Source organism: Alligator sinensis, unplaced genomic scaffold (assembly GCF_000455745.1).
Source record: "Alligator sinensis unplaced genomic scaffold, ASM45574v1 scaffold1131_1, whole genome shotgun sequence".
In the NCBI taxonomy this organism is placed as follows: domain Eukaryota; kingdom Metazoa; phylum Chordata; order Crocodylia; family Alligatoridae; genus Alligator; species Alligator sinensis.
In genome coordinates this window covers 170,755-187,075 of record NW_005842218.1, presented here as the reverse complement: position 1 = coordinate 187,075, position 16,321 = coordinate 170,755, and the positions used below count along the sequence as shown (strand labels likewise).

Genomic DNA, 16,321 nt, shown 5'->3' with positions numbered 1-16,321 from the left:
TTATTTCAGATCAGGAGGCTCCCTATACCTGCCTGGACATTCCATCACTGACCTCAGCGTGGCTGTTCTTAGACCATGAAACTTTAATAAGGAACTTGAATGAGAAATTGTGGAAGAAAAATCATCCACAAACTGGATTGTGTTAAGTATGGTTTAACCTGAGACTATGAACTCTTTTTCCATTACCTGGATTAGCCTTTTATAAGATTTATATCCCTAAATGGATTAAGTGCTCTGGTTTTTTTTCTACCCACCTTTTCTGTTTCAGCAGTGCTGCCTTTTTCCTACCCCCTCCCTACCCTTTGTATTCTAATCACTGCCTTCTGTTTAGTAGCTCTGCTTCCTGCAGTCCCTTCACAGCACATGATGAAGCAAGCTCTCTGCTTATGAACTCTTATATTATATACCCCTAACTGAGTTAGTCTATAAAAGTGAAAATCTACCCTACCTCTTATCTTGTGAATAATATATAGATTCTTGTACACTAACAATGCCAATATTGTGCAGACGTATTGGTTGTAGCTGTGTTGGTCTATGGACATAGGCAGATAAGGTTCTTTGGGTAAATCCAATATCTTTTACTAGACCAATTAAAATAATTGGAAAAATTCTTCTTTGCAAGCTTTCAGGTACAAACGCCTTTCTTCAGGCTGAGGAAATGTCTGCAGTTCTGTAAAAGCACAGAACAACTGCAGACGATTCTTCAGCCTGACAAAGGGTGTTTGTACCTGAAAGCTTACAAAGAAGAATTTTTCCAATTATTTTAGTTGGTCTAATAAAAGATATTGGATTTACCCAAAGAATATTGTGCAAAACCCTTAAAACATTCTCATGGCACCCCAGTGTATCACAGCACCTTGGTTGAGAATAATTGCCTCACCACGGGTGATGTTAGATAAATTGATACATATTATTAATGTACCTGCTTTCATAAAAGCAACTGTATTACTCAGGTTCTGAATTTTGTTTTTCTGTCATCTTGGTCTTTAGGTTTGTGAATTTGCCTTAAGTCTGATAAATGGAAATGCATCTAATGAAGTACCAATTTCTGTACAACAACAAGTCATTGCTGCCTGGGTAAAAGCAAAACAATTACATCAGCAACAGATTGGGCAGAAACTTGGAACTGATGATGAGGTATACATTTTGTCAAGTCCTCTATGAAATTAAAACATTAATTGGAAAATGACAATAAAGCATGCAGTAATCATGGAGTCCTGCTCTTAATTACTATGCATCATATAATACTTTTTGACTGAAATATAGAAAATAATTTTGCCCATTAGGTAATTACAAATACAGTTAATTTTTACAGATACCTAGGGCCATAGAAATTACTCTGAATTTCTCATTTTTATCTTCTGTTTTGAGCTGCAACAAATAGCTATGGTGATAACCCTGTCATCTGATGATGTTATAACTGTTTCATATTTGAGGGCTCTATGTTTATTGTTGTGCAACTGTTACACTTAAAAAGTTAAGCAAATGCAAATATCTTTCTATAACCATATAATACCAGATTCTTGTTATCATGAATATTTGGTTTTATTCTAAGTGATTTATTTAAATGGAATTTTATTTTATATATTTGTTTAAAGTATTTCAATAAAATTGTAAGCACACAGCACCTTATAGCCTGAATATTCATTGTATTCTTGGTAAAGTTTTCGTATTAAAACTTCTAGAGTTTGAATTTGACAGACTGAATTATGAATGCCATGAAAAATTATTCAGCTTTTCCCATTTTTAGGAAATTAGAAAGATGTGTGGTGAACAGTGTTTACAGTACTGAGTCATTTAGCTACTAAAGGAAAATCTTATATGCAGATTTTTAAACATAATTCAAATATATTTATTCCTTCGTCTAAATTATTGAATTCTGTAAAGTTTTTACTTGCAGGAGTTTAAAATAAATGTGATATTTCTTTCTACCCAGAGTAACGACGAGGGGCAAAATCCTATCTCAAAAGTTCTTGTTGCTTTGGAAATGTACTCATGTAATGGCTTGGGTCTCATGGACTTCACTGTTCCCAGTTTGGCTCAGGTATTTAGATTTCTTTAGATTTTCAACATGTATAGTTCTACCTACTGCAAGTGCTACTATTATTGTCTATGATCTCAATTTAGATAACTGAATTCAAAATGTTTCGACTGGAGGCTTATATCTTCTTTTACATTTTTTTTAAATGATAGTGCTGTACAGCTTAATCACTGTAACAGTATGGTCTAGTTGAAGTGGAAGCTAAACCTTTTTGGGCATTTATACACATACATTTGTCTGCTCCAACGCACTGGAGATCCGGCGCGTCAGAGCAGACTCAATCGAGTCTGCTCCATATGCAAGCTGATGTGCCAGGCACTGTGTTACATGCATTTGTATAAACGGTGAAATGCACATCAGCACTGAGAAAATGGTGGTGGTGTGCTTTTGAACTAAAACTCTTTCGATGTTCAAAAGTGCACCGCCGCCATTTTCTCAGCGCTGACGCGCATTTCACCATTTATATAAATGCATGCGCCGCAATGCTGGGTGCTTTAAAAGCTTCTGGCACTGCAGCACAAGCATGTGTACACATGCCCTTTAATTTTAATCCTGTTCCATTCAGGTTTAAAGTTACAACCCTTTAGCTCTACCAGTACTAGTGTAGAAACAGACGCATGGAAAAGTTTAGCTGATGCTCCTAAGCAGTTAAGTCCTTTTAACCTTTTATTAAATACTTTAATGTTATGGTAATGTTGAAGTGATGTTATTGCCATGATGGTCCAGCAGATACGTGAAAGGCAAGAGTTCTTGTGGGTGATATCTTTTACTAGACCAACTGTATAGTTAGTATAGGCATAGGAAAGCTTTGGGTATCCCAGTTTCCTTCCCCGGGCCTGTGTTATATCTGTCCACAGCTTAAGGTCAGTGGTAGTGCCGGTGTCCTTATGTCATTCTGTAATAGTAGATTGGTAGCTGTCAGATTTTGATGCTGATTCATTCCGCATTAGACCACTTATCTGACTTTTCATTGTTTGTCTCATCTACTAAAATACAAACTTAAATTTACCAGTCTCCTTCCTGAATCTCAGCTCTTTGCTAAAAGAGATGAAATTGCATACTCTGGATGTTTACAGGTCCTTACTATAGTTCACTGAAAGAACCAATGTATTTAAACACTTTTTATTTATTTCTGGCTAGACTTGGTTCTTCCAAAGGTCAGATCATCTCCTCATAAAGTCTAATTAAATACACTCTTAAAGCTGGTAATACAGCTTGCTGTGTCACCAGTTGTCTATGTACTTTTCCCATTGAGCATCAAATCTTGCTCTACCAAAGATCAAGCTACATCTTCCACCTGGCTCAGAAATCTGTAAAGTGACAATGTGGATTATTCCGCTGGCTGTAGCTTCTAGATCAGAGACTAAATTCTAATTGGAGCAGTGCTACGGTCTTTCTGACTGATTATGCTAAATCTTCATGATCTCACAATCCTGAAGGAATAGAACTTTCCTTCGCAGTAAACCACACTGACACATGCTTAAGGAAGAAATAATAGTTTCCTAAAATGATTTTTAAAAATTGGTGAAGTTACTCCATGCATAAAAATTAGATGGAAGTGTGTAATGGTACAACTTTTAAATGTAGCATATGAAATAGGTTTCACTGATGCCTTGCAAAGTTATTGTTCTATGTTAAGCAAGCTATATAAATGTCTTTACATACATACATCGTGTATGGAAAGTTCATAATGATGAAAACAACATAAATAACCCTTTGTTTTGATCTTTATTTGCAGCTGGTGAGAATGACTTTAAAATGCAGCTGGTCAGATCCACTAGTGGAGTTGCAAACATTGACACGACTTATGTATTTTGCATATGCGTCACATGATCATGAAATAGTGATGATGTGTTCCCAAAGGATCATGCAGTTTGATGATATATTTTTGAGCAGCACAGATGGGAAGAAATGTGAAATGTAAGTATACAGGATTTTACACTGTAATGTAAAGTCACTTTAAAACACTTGGTAAGTGAGATAAATGTTCATGATTACCCTTACCATTTCTGGATATATAAGGATGTGTTATGAAATAGGAAAAAAAGCTATTTGTTTTTAATGCTAAAATTTCTCTATTTCATACCTACTCTTATGCTTAATAATTACAGTATTGCATCAGCACAACAAAGTCTTGTGTATAACACATGCTTATGTCCTATTAAAGTCAACAGCTCATTGGATAAAGATGCTTTTTGAATTGAGGTCAAAATCTTGCTGCTGCTTTCACCTTCTTCTGGGTGCACAAGCATCTATTCTAACATTAGCCAATTGGCCATCATAAATGATGGATTTAAAATAATGAAGGAATGTTTATATAGCCTGCCCCCCACCACCCTCTGCTCACCCTTCAGGGCCAGCCATGTAAACACTCCCTGCACCACCACCACCTCCTTCTCCAGCCACAAAGACAATGGGTTTTACTAGGTTTAGGAGCTGCTCATATGGTCCCATAATCCAGAAAGGAAGATCCTTACATCCAAATATCTTTATACAGTCCAAAAAAAGAACATAGTTTGACCAAATGTACAAGGGAGAGGGAGAAAGTAAATCTGTATAGAAAATTTTGGGCCTATTTTAATGCTCAAAATTAGGCTAGAAACACTGATGCTCTTTTATCGTCTGCAGCTGTTCACTGAGGGATTGACCTTCAATCTCTCCTCTTTTCAGCAGATCTTTAAGCTGAAAGAGATAGGGCTTTAAGGTATCACAAAGAGAAAGAAAATAATTCCTGAGAAGACTTCCAGTTTGTAAACCAATGAAAAAGTAAAATTACGAACACACAATTTAGTCCAAGATTCTTCATACCTTTTCATATAGAAATGAAAGCTATTATTCAGTCTTTGTGTGTGGTAGAAAGCAATATTAGGGCAAATCAGAGTTTAAAAATTTGCTTTGCTTTTCTGTTTTCAGTCTAAAATAGAACTGAAGAACACTGGTGTCCTCTGGTGGGCAATAATCATAACTGCATAATACTTCTTAATCTAAAGAGTAGATGTCAGGCCAATTCAACCTAATTATTCAGTAAATATGAGTTCCCTTTCAAAAATGGTCTTTATGTTCTCTCATTTGCATGTAATTCATCTTTGTGTGTTTCTGCATAATATAGAAAAAGCAGTATTTTTTTCTGCAAAAATATGTAATTACCGTATTTCTTACAAAGTTGTGGATACCCAAATATATCAGAAAGGTACATATCTCAAGGGTATCAGCCATACAGCTCATGGGTCAGATTTGGCTCACAGAACTGTCTTCTTGCCCATGGGACTCCTAGGGTGAGCCCACTGCCAGCATTCAGCTTACCGAGTCCCACTGGGAACATGTTTTGGTCATAGGGGTGATGGCTGCATTAACCTCTGCAGTTCCCTGCTGCTGCTTACCCCACTGCTGCCACTGGGTCCACATCTGGCCCCCCTGTAAACTAGATCTGACCCAGGTTCTATCCAATATTTATCCTTCCTGACCTCTTCTCCATACCTCCTTGTTCTGGATAAATTCACTGGGCAAAGACCTAAAGTAGACTCCTTCAAAGCCTTCTATATAGTTCTGTTATGCAAAATTGATAACTAAATTTGAAGTTACTACTACAAACTTGAGTGAGTATCCACCCTGTTATGAGCTGAGGAGTGTGGCTTAGCTTTGAACTGTGATGTAAATTGGCTTTTGCATATGAAGGAGAAAATAGAGAAAATTTTTAGTTCCATATTGATGACGAATTGTCCATACTGCAGTTTTGTTCTGAATCAGTACTTTTGGATTCAAGTTGTGTATGATTAGCAGATAGATAGATAGACAATATATAATTATATATATATGGTTAAATGTAATTGAAACGATACAACATTCAGATTTAATAATATTTGATTTAAAAGTAGTTTTTAAAATTTGGTTTTAATAGAAATAAATGTAGGTAAATTGTGCAACGTCTGCAGCATTTTGTAAAAGCCCTGAAAACTACAGGTGTCAGTTCATGGGAATGATTGCATTCTTTATCTGAATAACTAGAACATTTGTCTTGAATTATTTGTCTTTATTCAGACATGAATACACAGCAGGGCAAGAATTGTTAAGTACAGCTGCTTGTATACAAGGGAAGAGTATAATGGAAAATTTGTCTGGAAGACATTATTTGCGCTTATCAGCATCAAAAGCCTTTGTTCAAAGTGCACGGTATGTTTTACTTTGATAGACCACAGTAGAATGGTTTAAAGCACCTCTAGTTTGGGAAGGGGAGAATCAGATCAACATATACTTTTCTCCCAAGAATGGCTTAGGTGGAAAATGTTCTGGACTGAGATCCTTAACTAAGGAACTAGCAATTCAGAAAATGATTGCATACTCATGTTATCCACATAATTGTCTACAGATATTCAAAATTACTATCCTTAAAATTACTATCCTTACTCTCTATGCAGTGGAAGCTGCAGGTCCAAAGTGAGGGGGAGAACCGATTAAATAACGGCTGTCCAACTAGTGGCCCATAGACTGCATTCAACCCATAATGGGTTAATTTGAAGCCTTTGGTCTCCCACCCAGGCACAGCTCCCCAAATTGCTCCAGTTGCAACAGCATCTGGGTCTCTGGGCTCCCTCACCCTTCTCTGGCCTTTACTTCCTGCTCTTGCCCCATGAACAGCGTGGTATGGCATAGAACAGCCTGTGATGCTGGGGGAGCCCATGGCCTGCCTGTATAATATGGTGCAGCTCCAGAGCCTGCAAATGCAGAGCTGAGGGTGGAGCTGGGATTCCTGTGGAGAGTGTCATGGTGCAGCAGGGAGGCACCCACGGCTTGTGCTGATTTGAGTACAGAGAGGAGTGGGCAAAATATGGCCCGCTGCCTGGATCTGGCCCGCCAAATGATTCTATCTGGCCCATGGTTGCTTCTCAGAAGGAAAACTGTATCCAGCCCGTGGCTGCCCTGGCTTTCAGTGCTTCTTGCCATTCTCTCTTCCCCTTCCCGTAGCTGGCTGCAGTAGCAGCAGCCACTCCCCTTCCTGGCTTAGCCCACCCTGTTCTGCCCCCCAACTCGCAGTGTACACTCCAGGCCAGGAGGTGCTGAGCTCCTGGCCAGGCTTCTGCCTGGTAAAGCTGTCTGTGCAGAGCTCCAAACCTACGTCCTTCACAGACCAGACAGTAGTAAACTGACAGAATCGTACCTGAGCAAGTTGAAGCTCAGGTACAGTTCTCCTTGCAGGGGAGGAGGTGCAGGGAGAAGAGGGCCAAGAGCCATGGGTTATCCAGACTGGCAGGCCAGGGCCTGATAGGAGCATAGGCACCACTAACACAGTGCTGTGCTGTATTCCTGCACAGTGCTTCAGTCTGTGCCAAATGGGCACAGTTAGAGCAGCTGGCACAGCTCCTGTGCAACCCTGGCATAGCTCCTGCCTGATCCCAAGTCCCCAGTATGCGGCAGGGTCATGCAGGAGCCATGATACCTGTGCCGACATGGCCATAGTGGTGCACAGGAACACAGCATGGCACTGGCCTGGCCAGGCCCAAATAACCTGTGGCTCCTGGCCCCCTCCTTCCTTGCACCCCCTGTCCTGCCCTGAGTCCCCAGCATGCAGGTGGGCCGGTGCTGTGCTGTGTTCCTATGTACCACCTCAGGCCAAATGGGCACAGCTGGCTCTACTGCTGCCTAATCCAGCAGCATGGTGGGGAAGAGGTGGGGTGGTACTGACCCAGCCCACAACAGCTCACCAAAACTCCCTAAGTGGCCTTCCAGCCCAAATAATTGCCCCCCCCTGGTACACAGCATGTGGTCCCTGCCAATGTGGCCCACATGGTGTACAGCCTCTAGCCACTGACAAGAAGGACAGCCCTAGATTAGCTAGTGCCTGCAGGAACTCGGGAATGGTACTGGGGAGAGTAAATACTATCAGTGTTCCAAATGTGAAGGAACATGCTTGATCCTTATGCTTACCAACAAAAGTAGGTAATATTTGAATTTTTAATGCATGACGGTTTGAATGTTCCAGCCACTATCCCAATACTTTCCGTTCCTTTCACTATTAAAAAGGGAGTGACAGGATCAGGTAGAGTGAGTCATGTAACAGAATCATAAAGTCATATCCATATCTCAGAGCAAGCAGTTCATTACCTCTTTCCATGGAAATGATGAAGAGACTTCTTCATCTAAGCCAGCAGTTATCAATCTTGCTAGACTTGGCACACCTCAGAAAATGCCAGCTCTGTTTTCACTCGTTTTTTCACTATAAAGAAATAATAGAGCAATTCTTCTGTTGCAAAGAATTCAGAAAGACCAGAACAGGTCAGAATGTTTTTGACACTAGTTTGTGAATATTGTTAGCACACTTTATTGTGCTCACATTGTATGGCACCCAGTGGCACCTTTGAAAGGAATCTCAAGACACTGCTGTGGCACCTTCATTGAGAATCACTCATCTAAGCTGTAATCCTCCATAAGGAAATGGACTTGCTCAGACAAGTGCAAAGAGATTTCAACAGAAGGGAAAATGTGAATGAGATTAGCAATACATATATCATAATAAACGTGGCAACAAAATAAAGGGAAAAAGAAATGCTTAAAAATGATAAAATTTGCTAAATATAACCTTTCTAATAATATCTGGTTTGTAGTGAACAAAGCTAAATATCACCATTTAGTAACAGTCCATTAATTCAATAGATTCCCATGTTTCTGTCTAGATTGTAGATTGTAGATTTTATGTCTAGTAGAAAGAGGTATGAGAATTATTTACTTCGACTCACAGAAGTAGCAATTGCAAATAATATATTCACAGGAATTATTTTTGGAGATAAAGACATCCAAGGAGTACTTTCCTCATGTTTAAATAGATAGTTCACTTTATTGTGCATAACCACATAGCATTTTAAGAGTGATTTAATAAATTTAAAAAAAAGAAGCTGCTGAAATGAGAAATTACTATAGCAGCAAGCCAAACGCATAGGCCTATAAACAGAGCACTTTATAATAAGAACCAACCATAATTCCAACGATGTTAACAATAAAGAGCCTTGAAATAATGTTATAAGTAAGTATGAAAAATAAATGTAAAGGTTTTTATATTTAAAAATATAGGGTTCTATTTCTTACTGCTACTTTGCTAGTGTGAACATGTTCTTTGCTAAAAGAATGGAAAAGACTGTCTATAGTGTATTGATTCACTGGTCCCTCATCTTTAGGATATATTTAGCAAAATCCTGATTAGGACACAAAAGGAGTTGAGATGGAGGTTTCATTGTAATGCTTAGTAGCTATTGTTTGTAGCACAAAACACAGTGGAGTTTGGTATGAATGACAGTCCTTTCTCAATTAAATCATATTTTTTTCTCCTTCAGATATGCAGGAGAAGCAGGAAACTGTAGCCTTGTAATGTTGGCAGCTAGGCATTTCTGGAACACGTGTTTACCTTTTATAGGTTCTCCACGTGACAGAGAACAACTTAAAGAACCCACAGAAATAATTCTCAAGAGCATCATTAAAGCAGAATCTAAAACTAAGCAAGTAAGAATATTTCATAACTAGTATTAGTATCATTCTGTGTTTATTGATTACTAGTAATTTTTAAAGGTAAATGTCTTTTTCTTTGAAACTGTGTGTGCCAACTTCAAGTTTATCCTTCTGGAACAGGGAGAGGAAAAGAAAAAGGCACCCATCTGTTAATCTATTACCTTTCATGGGTACCTAAGTTCTCTCACTTACACTTTCACCATGCTCTCCCACACCAACCACACACTGGACACGTCCAGATGAGCACACATATGCGGTACGCAGCACCATAGACCTGTCTGCAGTGCCGCAAACCATACACACTGCACATGTAGGCATTTGCCACACTGCTAATTTGCAGTGCAGCAGGTTTTTTTGACACGGGGAGAACCCAGCGTCACAAGAACCCACACCTAAAAAACGTGGTTCAGTGCACGTGGCAGCGTGGCAATGCACCACCTGAAACCAGAGCCTGGCCAGCCAGAGCCATGCTTCAGCTACAGGCCAGGCTCTGGACACTGGATCACTGCTGCTGGAGCCCCAGGAGGTCCCCAGAACCAGAGGCAAGGCTGCTGGGGCCAGCCCAAGTGCTGGCCCCAGGCTCGCTTACCCCACCCAGGGCAACTTGCTGCAACTTGCTGCACTCCAGACCATGTGTGCATGGGCATTCCCCAGGCACAAGTAGCAACAGCACAACTATGTGCCTCTGCTGTTTGTCCCTGGGAAAGCGCACATGTGCAGTCATCTGGACAAGCCCACTTAGTCCATGGTTTTCTATCTAGAAGCATGTCCTTTAAAGGGGTTTAACTGCACTTTCACTTGAAAGTGTTCCTTTCTGAAGCGTACAATACGAAATTCATAAAATATATTGGTGTAAGAAAATTCAAGAAAAATGTGGTACTTTCTGGTTGAGATAATAATTGGTAAAATTTGCTCCAATTTCTTTTTAATTTCATTCTTACCTGCCTGAAGGAGACTTTTACATAGTCTTTATCTCACATAGGAGTCTTTATTCTACAGCCCCTTCTTTCCAAGGAATTTGACAAAATAGCGGATAAGCTGAGCAACCTTATAATTCAAAGGGTGCCAAGAGTCAGTAAGAATATTAAGTACTTTTTAGTCCTCTTTATGAAGAGCACAGTAAACACTAAAGAAAAAGTCTTCTTTATAAGTAGGATGGAGCAGGTAAGTAAAATGAAGATGCTACACAAGAGCCAGTAATGTTAATTTTCTTCCAATTTAGAGGTACGTGCACTGTCATGTTGCATCATCACCTTATGTGGAATAAAAGTTTTATTTTACTCCCTTATTTTGAAAGTGAATAAGACATCTGACAGCAAACAGAGATGAGCATTTTTCTATTCACTTCTAGGGCTTGACATAAATCCAGATTTGTATTTTTTTTGCATTCAGGCTCAGTAGTGCCATTGTGACATCTCAGCCTAAGCTGACATATTAGATCGTATATTATCTAAAAGCATAATAAAGAACAGAAAGCTTAATTTTGATTCCTTCTCAAATAATATATAAATCACTAGTAATCTAATGATGATGGCATTGCATGACTCAAAACTGTTTAGAAGACAGAATTTGATGAATGTCTTTGTACTCTTGAAAGTACAATCGTGAGCAATGGTGATCTTAAGCCTTGACTGTTTACACCTAAGTAGTTGCTGCCTCTAAATATTTTTCTGAGGGTTTAGTTATTTGCAGAACTAAACAAGGCAGTGTAGTTTAAAACATTCCCTATATTAATTGCATTACACAGTTCAGAATTAAGTCATGGAACTCATTGCCATAGTTGAAGCTGAATCTTTAATAGGTTCATTAAAAAGCGTAGACATTTATGTGGTAATTAAGGTATCCACAGATGTGTTAAATGGCACAAAACTTTTAGAAAGGTTTTAAACTCTCATGCTTCAGATCATATACCAACTAGTAACTGATAGCTCCTAGAAAGAAACTTCTCTTTTATCTGGACATTCCATACTGGTTCACTTCAGGATTATTGCACCATTCTTTGAAATGTAGCACAGTGGCTACTGTCCAAGGGAGGACACTAATATGCATTTACTGTTGGTCTAATTCTGCGTAGCACTTATGATCATGCTGAAATATATATCAGATGTGTGTATATGGTGGCAGGGTAACATAGTAGTCCAGTATTGTAAAATCATAGTCACTCACTGGTATTTAAGACATGAACCTCCCTAAAAGGTGTGTGGTAGATGGATCACAACCAAACTTGAGAAGGGGATGTCACTGCTAAGCAGTAAATCTGCTTTTTTTTTAAATATTACTTAGTCTACTGATTTAGTGATAACTGCATAGCTTTCCTCTACCCTCAGAATAAAACCTAGAGGTTCCATTGCTTTCAGAAACGTATGTGTTGGCTCATACAAATCTGCTAGGTTATCCTTGGGATTGATCAATTGTCTAATAGTTCTAATTCTAATTTACAGTATTTTCTAGTCTACTTGCCTCTACATTTAATACACCAGAGGAAACTAAATTTTGCTTTGACTTACAGCAAAAGCCAATTGCTTAAAGATAATTATTTTTGAGCTTGTCCTAACTGTACCTTTGTGTAAGATGAAAAATACCAAGGTTTCTTCCCCACCTCTTTTTGTGATATTTATAATGATCAAGCTTCTAAGCTGAAGTCAACTAAACAAAGACAGGACTGAAACATTGAATTATATCTCAGCAACTATTATGGTTAGGAATATATGTTGTATCTTGTAGTAATGAGCATAATACATTTCATGCAATTTCACGGCGTAAGAAGATTGATTGAATGTTATCTTGTCTACTTGTTAGTTTATTCATTTAAGTTTCATCTTAAAATACTATTTTGAACTAAAGAACTTACAACTCACACCCATCCACTTACATAGAGTTATTAGTATAGTTTTGTTAATAGTAGAAATGGAAGTCAAGTCAAAGACACTAATGGCATCTTGGGCTAATATGGTTAAAGTGCACTAGTTTCTATGGACGGTGTTATACATGTAAGTTATGTGCCTAGCATAATATCCTATTGCCTTTGACTCTAAACCCAAATGATCAGGTTCTCATTTACAGCTGGGGTGTTTTGGGGAAGTCATGGATAAAAGCCCATGTCAGAGAGCCATAACAAGACACCTTTAACCACCGTGTCCCAGAATAGCTTGAATATTTTAACTTAATGTTCCTTATCAATATGTAGAAAACAGCAGAGCAACAACATATTAAGAGCTGTGGTAACAAACATAAGGACTACTTTTTTTGTCTTTTTAGGAAAAAGAAAATACAATACCTTTGCATCAGTGGATTACAAAGGATTTTCAGACTACTGGATCATCAGATGGTGACTTTCTCCCAGGCATGCTCTTGTCATCAGTAATAAATAGGCCTGAGTTTTGTGATAGAATTGCACTAATCAAGCAATATATTATTTTAATTTATTTCAAAGGTACTGAGGAGGATCTGACATTAAGAACATCCCTCTATGGGTTGTTATTCCATGTGCATGATGATAAAGGAGATTGGGAAACAGGACTAAAAGTATTGGAGGAAGCTATTCAGGTTCTGCCTCGAACTAAGCATAGACTGTGAGTTGGTTTTCTGTTTGGTTTTCTGTTTTTACTGAAATATTTTAAGTATTTGATTACTTGAGAATAGATTGAAGAGAAAGTAGAGGAAGGAGGAAGCAAAGAAGATGGAAGAAAAGATAAGCTTAAAGGAAATGGAGGAGTGCTTAACCTTTAAAAGAGGGAAATTACCAGGATCAGACTGACTGCCTATTGAATTGTATAAGAAGTTTTCAGCATGGATAGGGAGGGATATAGTAGAAGTGTATGATGAAATAGCAGAAACAGGAGAGGCAGGGAAGATTTTACAAGAGGTATTATGATCTTACTGTTCAAAAAAAGCGATAAGAAACTCCTGAAAAACTAGAATCTGATTACACTCCTTAATATGGACTATATGTTAATGACTTTGAGAAAAAAGCTCCAGAAAATAATACATGAAGATCAAGTAGAATATATGTAGTACAAGGTAGAAGGATCTCTGAAGTGTTCAGAGCGATCATAGATAGTGTCCCACATTCAAAGAGAGGAAAACAAAGACCAATAGCAAACCAAGATTTAGAAAGACCGTATGACAGAGTGGATCAAGATTACATATTTGAGGTGCTAGAAAAAATGGGGTTCTCAGAAAAATGTTTATGTTGGATAAGGTTATTGTACAGAGAAGTAGAGTCAAGTCCAAACTAATGGGTACCTAAATGGGGACTTTAAAATCCAAACGGGGTGAGACAAGGGTGCCCCCTATCACCACTACTGTTTATGTGTAGCATGGAACCATTAGCACAAAGAATAAAAATAAACGAGGTCATAAGCAGAGTACAGATACCGGAAGGGGACATGGATGATATAAATGTAATAGTCAGAGATAGGTTTTCACTGGGAAGGGTGCTGAAGCATACATCAGAGTATGGAGAAGCAGTGGGGGACCAAATAAATAAATACATCAGAATAAATGAATACATAAAAAAGCACAATTGGGAGCACCAATATGTTTGCCCAATATGGTCCATATGTTTTATAGTTACGTTCAATGGTGGCTGCATTTAATCAGCTTCATAGTTCATTTCCATTACTGAGCACATACTGCTTTTGGCAGCAGTTTAACAATAGACAGTGTATTTAGTGAGGTTTCCTTGTATACAAATATAAGACGAGGAGCTTTTTTCTCCCATGATGATTAGGGAAGGGGGAGCTTGTCTTATATTTCAGCAAATACAGTAAAATCCCACTTATTTTCCTTAGCTATTAATTTACTCCATTTTTCAATGGGTGTTCCACTCATGCCACATGTTTAAAATATGGGTCTCTGTTTTAACCTTTTTCTTAATTTCCTTTTTATTATTTCTTTGTCTTCCTGAAAGCTTCCTATTTATCAATATCTTGTGAGCCAATGATGTTACTGATGTAGCTAAGCCCTTCAGATAGTGTATAAACATTGACGCTCAAACAATTAAGATGCTACCCTAGAGGATGAACATTTCATATTTCTCTTTTAAGATCACTTTGTGGGTAGGGCTATTCAGTAGCTTCAGTTAAGGCAGTGGAAACTCCATAGTGTAGGCAGTTAACTCCTCACATAACTTCTTTCTTTAGCTAAGGCCATATATTTAACATTTCTTTTTTAATGAGCATATTTTAACTATCAATAACTGAACAAAATTAAAGAGCAGTTTTCCCTAATGTCATAAAAATAGGATGTATTATTATTGTGGGATAGGAAATGTTTTACCACTTTAATGAAATAAATAGCAGAACATCAGACTTTCTCCAGCTGTAAGTCCAGTTAGGATAATGCTTCAAAACTAAATGACAAGCAATCTGACACCCTAATTCTCATGTACAAGCAGCATAGTACAGTACTATGGCAGCTTGTACCGGTTTACAGTAGTCAGAGCTTTCTCTTATGTATAGTCCCTTTGAACTACTTGAAGTGCATGGGGAACTTCACAGATAAGGAAGTGATTCATTTTAAATATTCTTTTTCTTTTTTGCTAGGCTGATTTTCAAACATATGGTTATTGTAAAGACAAGACTTGGATGTAATTTTATGATGGACATTCAGAAATTCAGAGAAGAAAGTGAGGATTATTTGTCAAATATGTGGCATCATCTGGCATCAGTGTCCAAAGACCTTGTTGGGCAGTTAACCTGCTATCAAAATGCAATTGAAGCTTTACAGGTTTGTGTGTTGTTCATTATTAACAAATTCTTAAGTGCATAGTTTGAAAATATAAAAAGGTGTATCCTATGTTATTAGAGGTTTTTCATGGGATAGTCTTCAAAGGTACTAATTTCAAGCAATAAGCAAGAGGTACACAAGCATTCTGTTGTAAAGCAGGTCCTACAATATACCATACAGGCAACCCCCACTTAACACCGTTTTGCTTCCTGCAGTTTCACTATAGCGCTCATTAAAAATACCTACCTAGTTTCACTTCGTGCTCAGCGGTTTCGTTATAACGCTCAGTGTGGGAGGTACTGTAGGGAGAAACAGTGACGGCAGTAGCGGTGGTAGCAGTGTCGAGTGAAACAGTGAGTGGCAGCCGGTGGGGCCCAGGGTGGGGTGGCAGGAGCCCAGGGTCCGCACGTGGCACTGGAGTGGCTGGTGTGCGGGGAGGAGTGGCAAGAAGGGGCGGCGGGAGTGTGAGCATGGGGCCTGGGCTGGTGCCCAGGGCCAGCAGGGCGGCAGGAATGTGGGGCCCAAAGCCAGGGCCGACGGGAGTGCGGGGCCTGGGCTGGTGCGAGCCAGTGCTCAAGGACATGTGTGCAGTGTCCCCTGTCCCAGACCACAGTGGAGCCGAGCCCGCAGAGCCCCCCTGTCGCTGGGCTGCAGCCCCTGACCTGTTCCGCTCCGATCACACACTTACCTGCCAGAGCCCCTCTACTCACCGTTAATCCCTGCCTTCTCACTGTTAACCCCTGGTTGGGCAGGTCCCCGACTCAGGCCCTGCAGGCGGGGTGGCTGGGGCCGTGCACAGGTGCATTGGTGGCCAGCGGGTGCAGGCCAGCAGGGGCCATTGCAGCTGTGGAACAATGAGGCCGGGAGGAGCCAATGCCTTTCCTGGCAGAGCTCATGCAGTGCCTTGCCAGGAGCGGGAGGGCCAGGGCTGGTAGGAGCGCAGGAACCAATTATATTTATTTCCGTTAAACCCTGTGGGGAAATGGGTTTCGCTTAACATGGTTTCACTTAGCTCTCGGTTTTTCCAGAACCAATTAAAAGCGCTTAGTGGGGGTT

At 39.3% G+C, this 16,321-nt stretch overlaps 1 protein-coding gene across 1 annotated transcript in view; it reads left to right on the top strand.

Annotated features, from left to right (window-relative positions):
* CFAP46 (cilia and flagella associated protein 46) overlaps positions 1-16,321 on the top strand; it is a 175,991-nt gene that overhangs the window by 78,260 nt on the left and 81,410 nt on the right. The window contains 8 exon segments of the mRNA XM_025208066.1: positions 991-1,137; positions 1,937-2,044; positions 3,780-3,961; positions 6,080-6,211; positions 9,364-9,529; positions 12,794-12,878; positions 12,969-13,107; positions 15,082-15,265. Coding sequence (XP_025063851.1) covers positions 991-1,137; positions 1,937-2,044; positions 3,780-3,961; positions 6,080-6,211; positions 9,364-9,529; positions 12,794-12,878; positions 12,969-13,107; positions 15,082-15,265 — 1,143 coding nt within the window.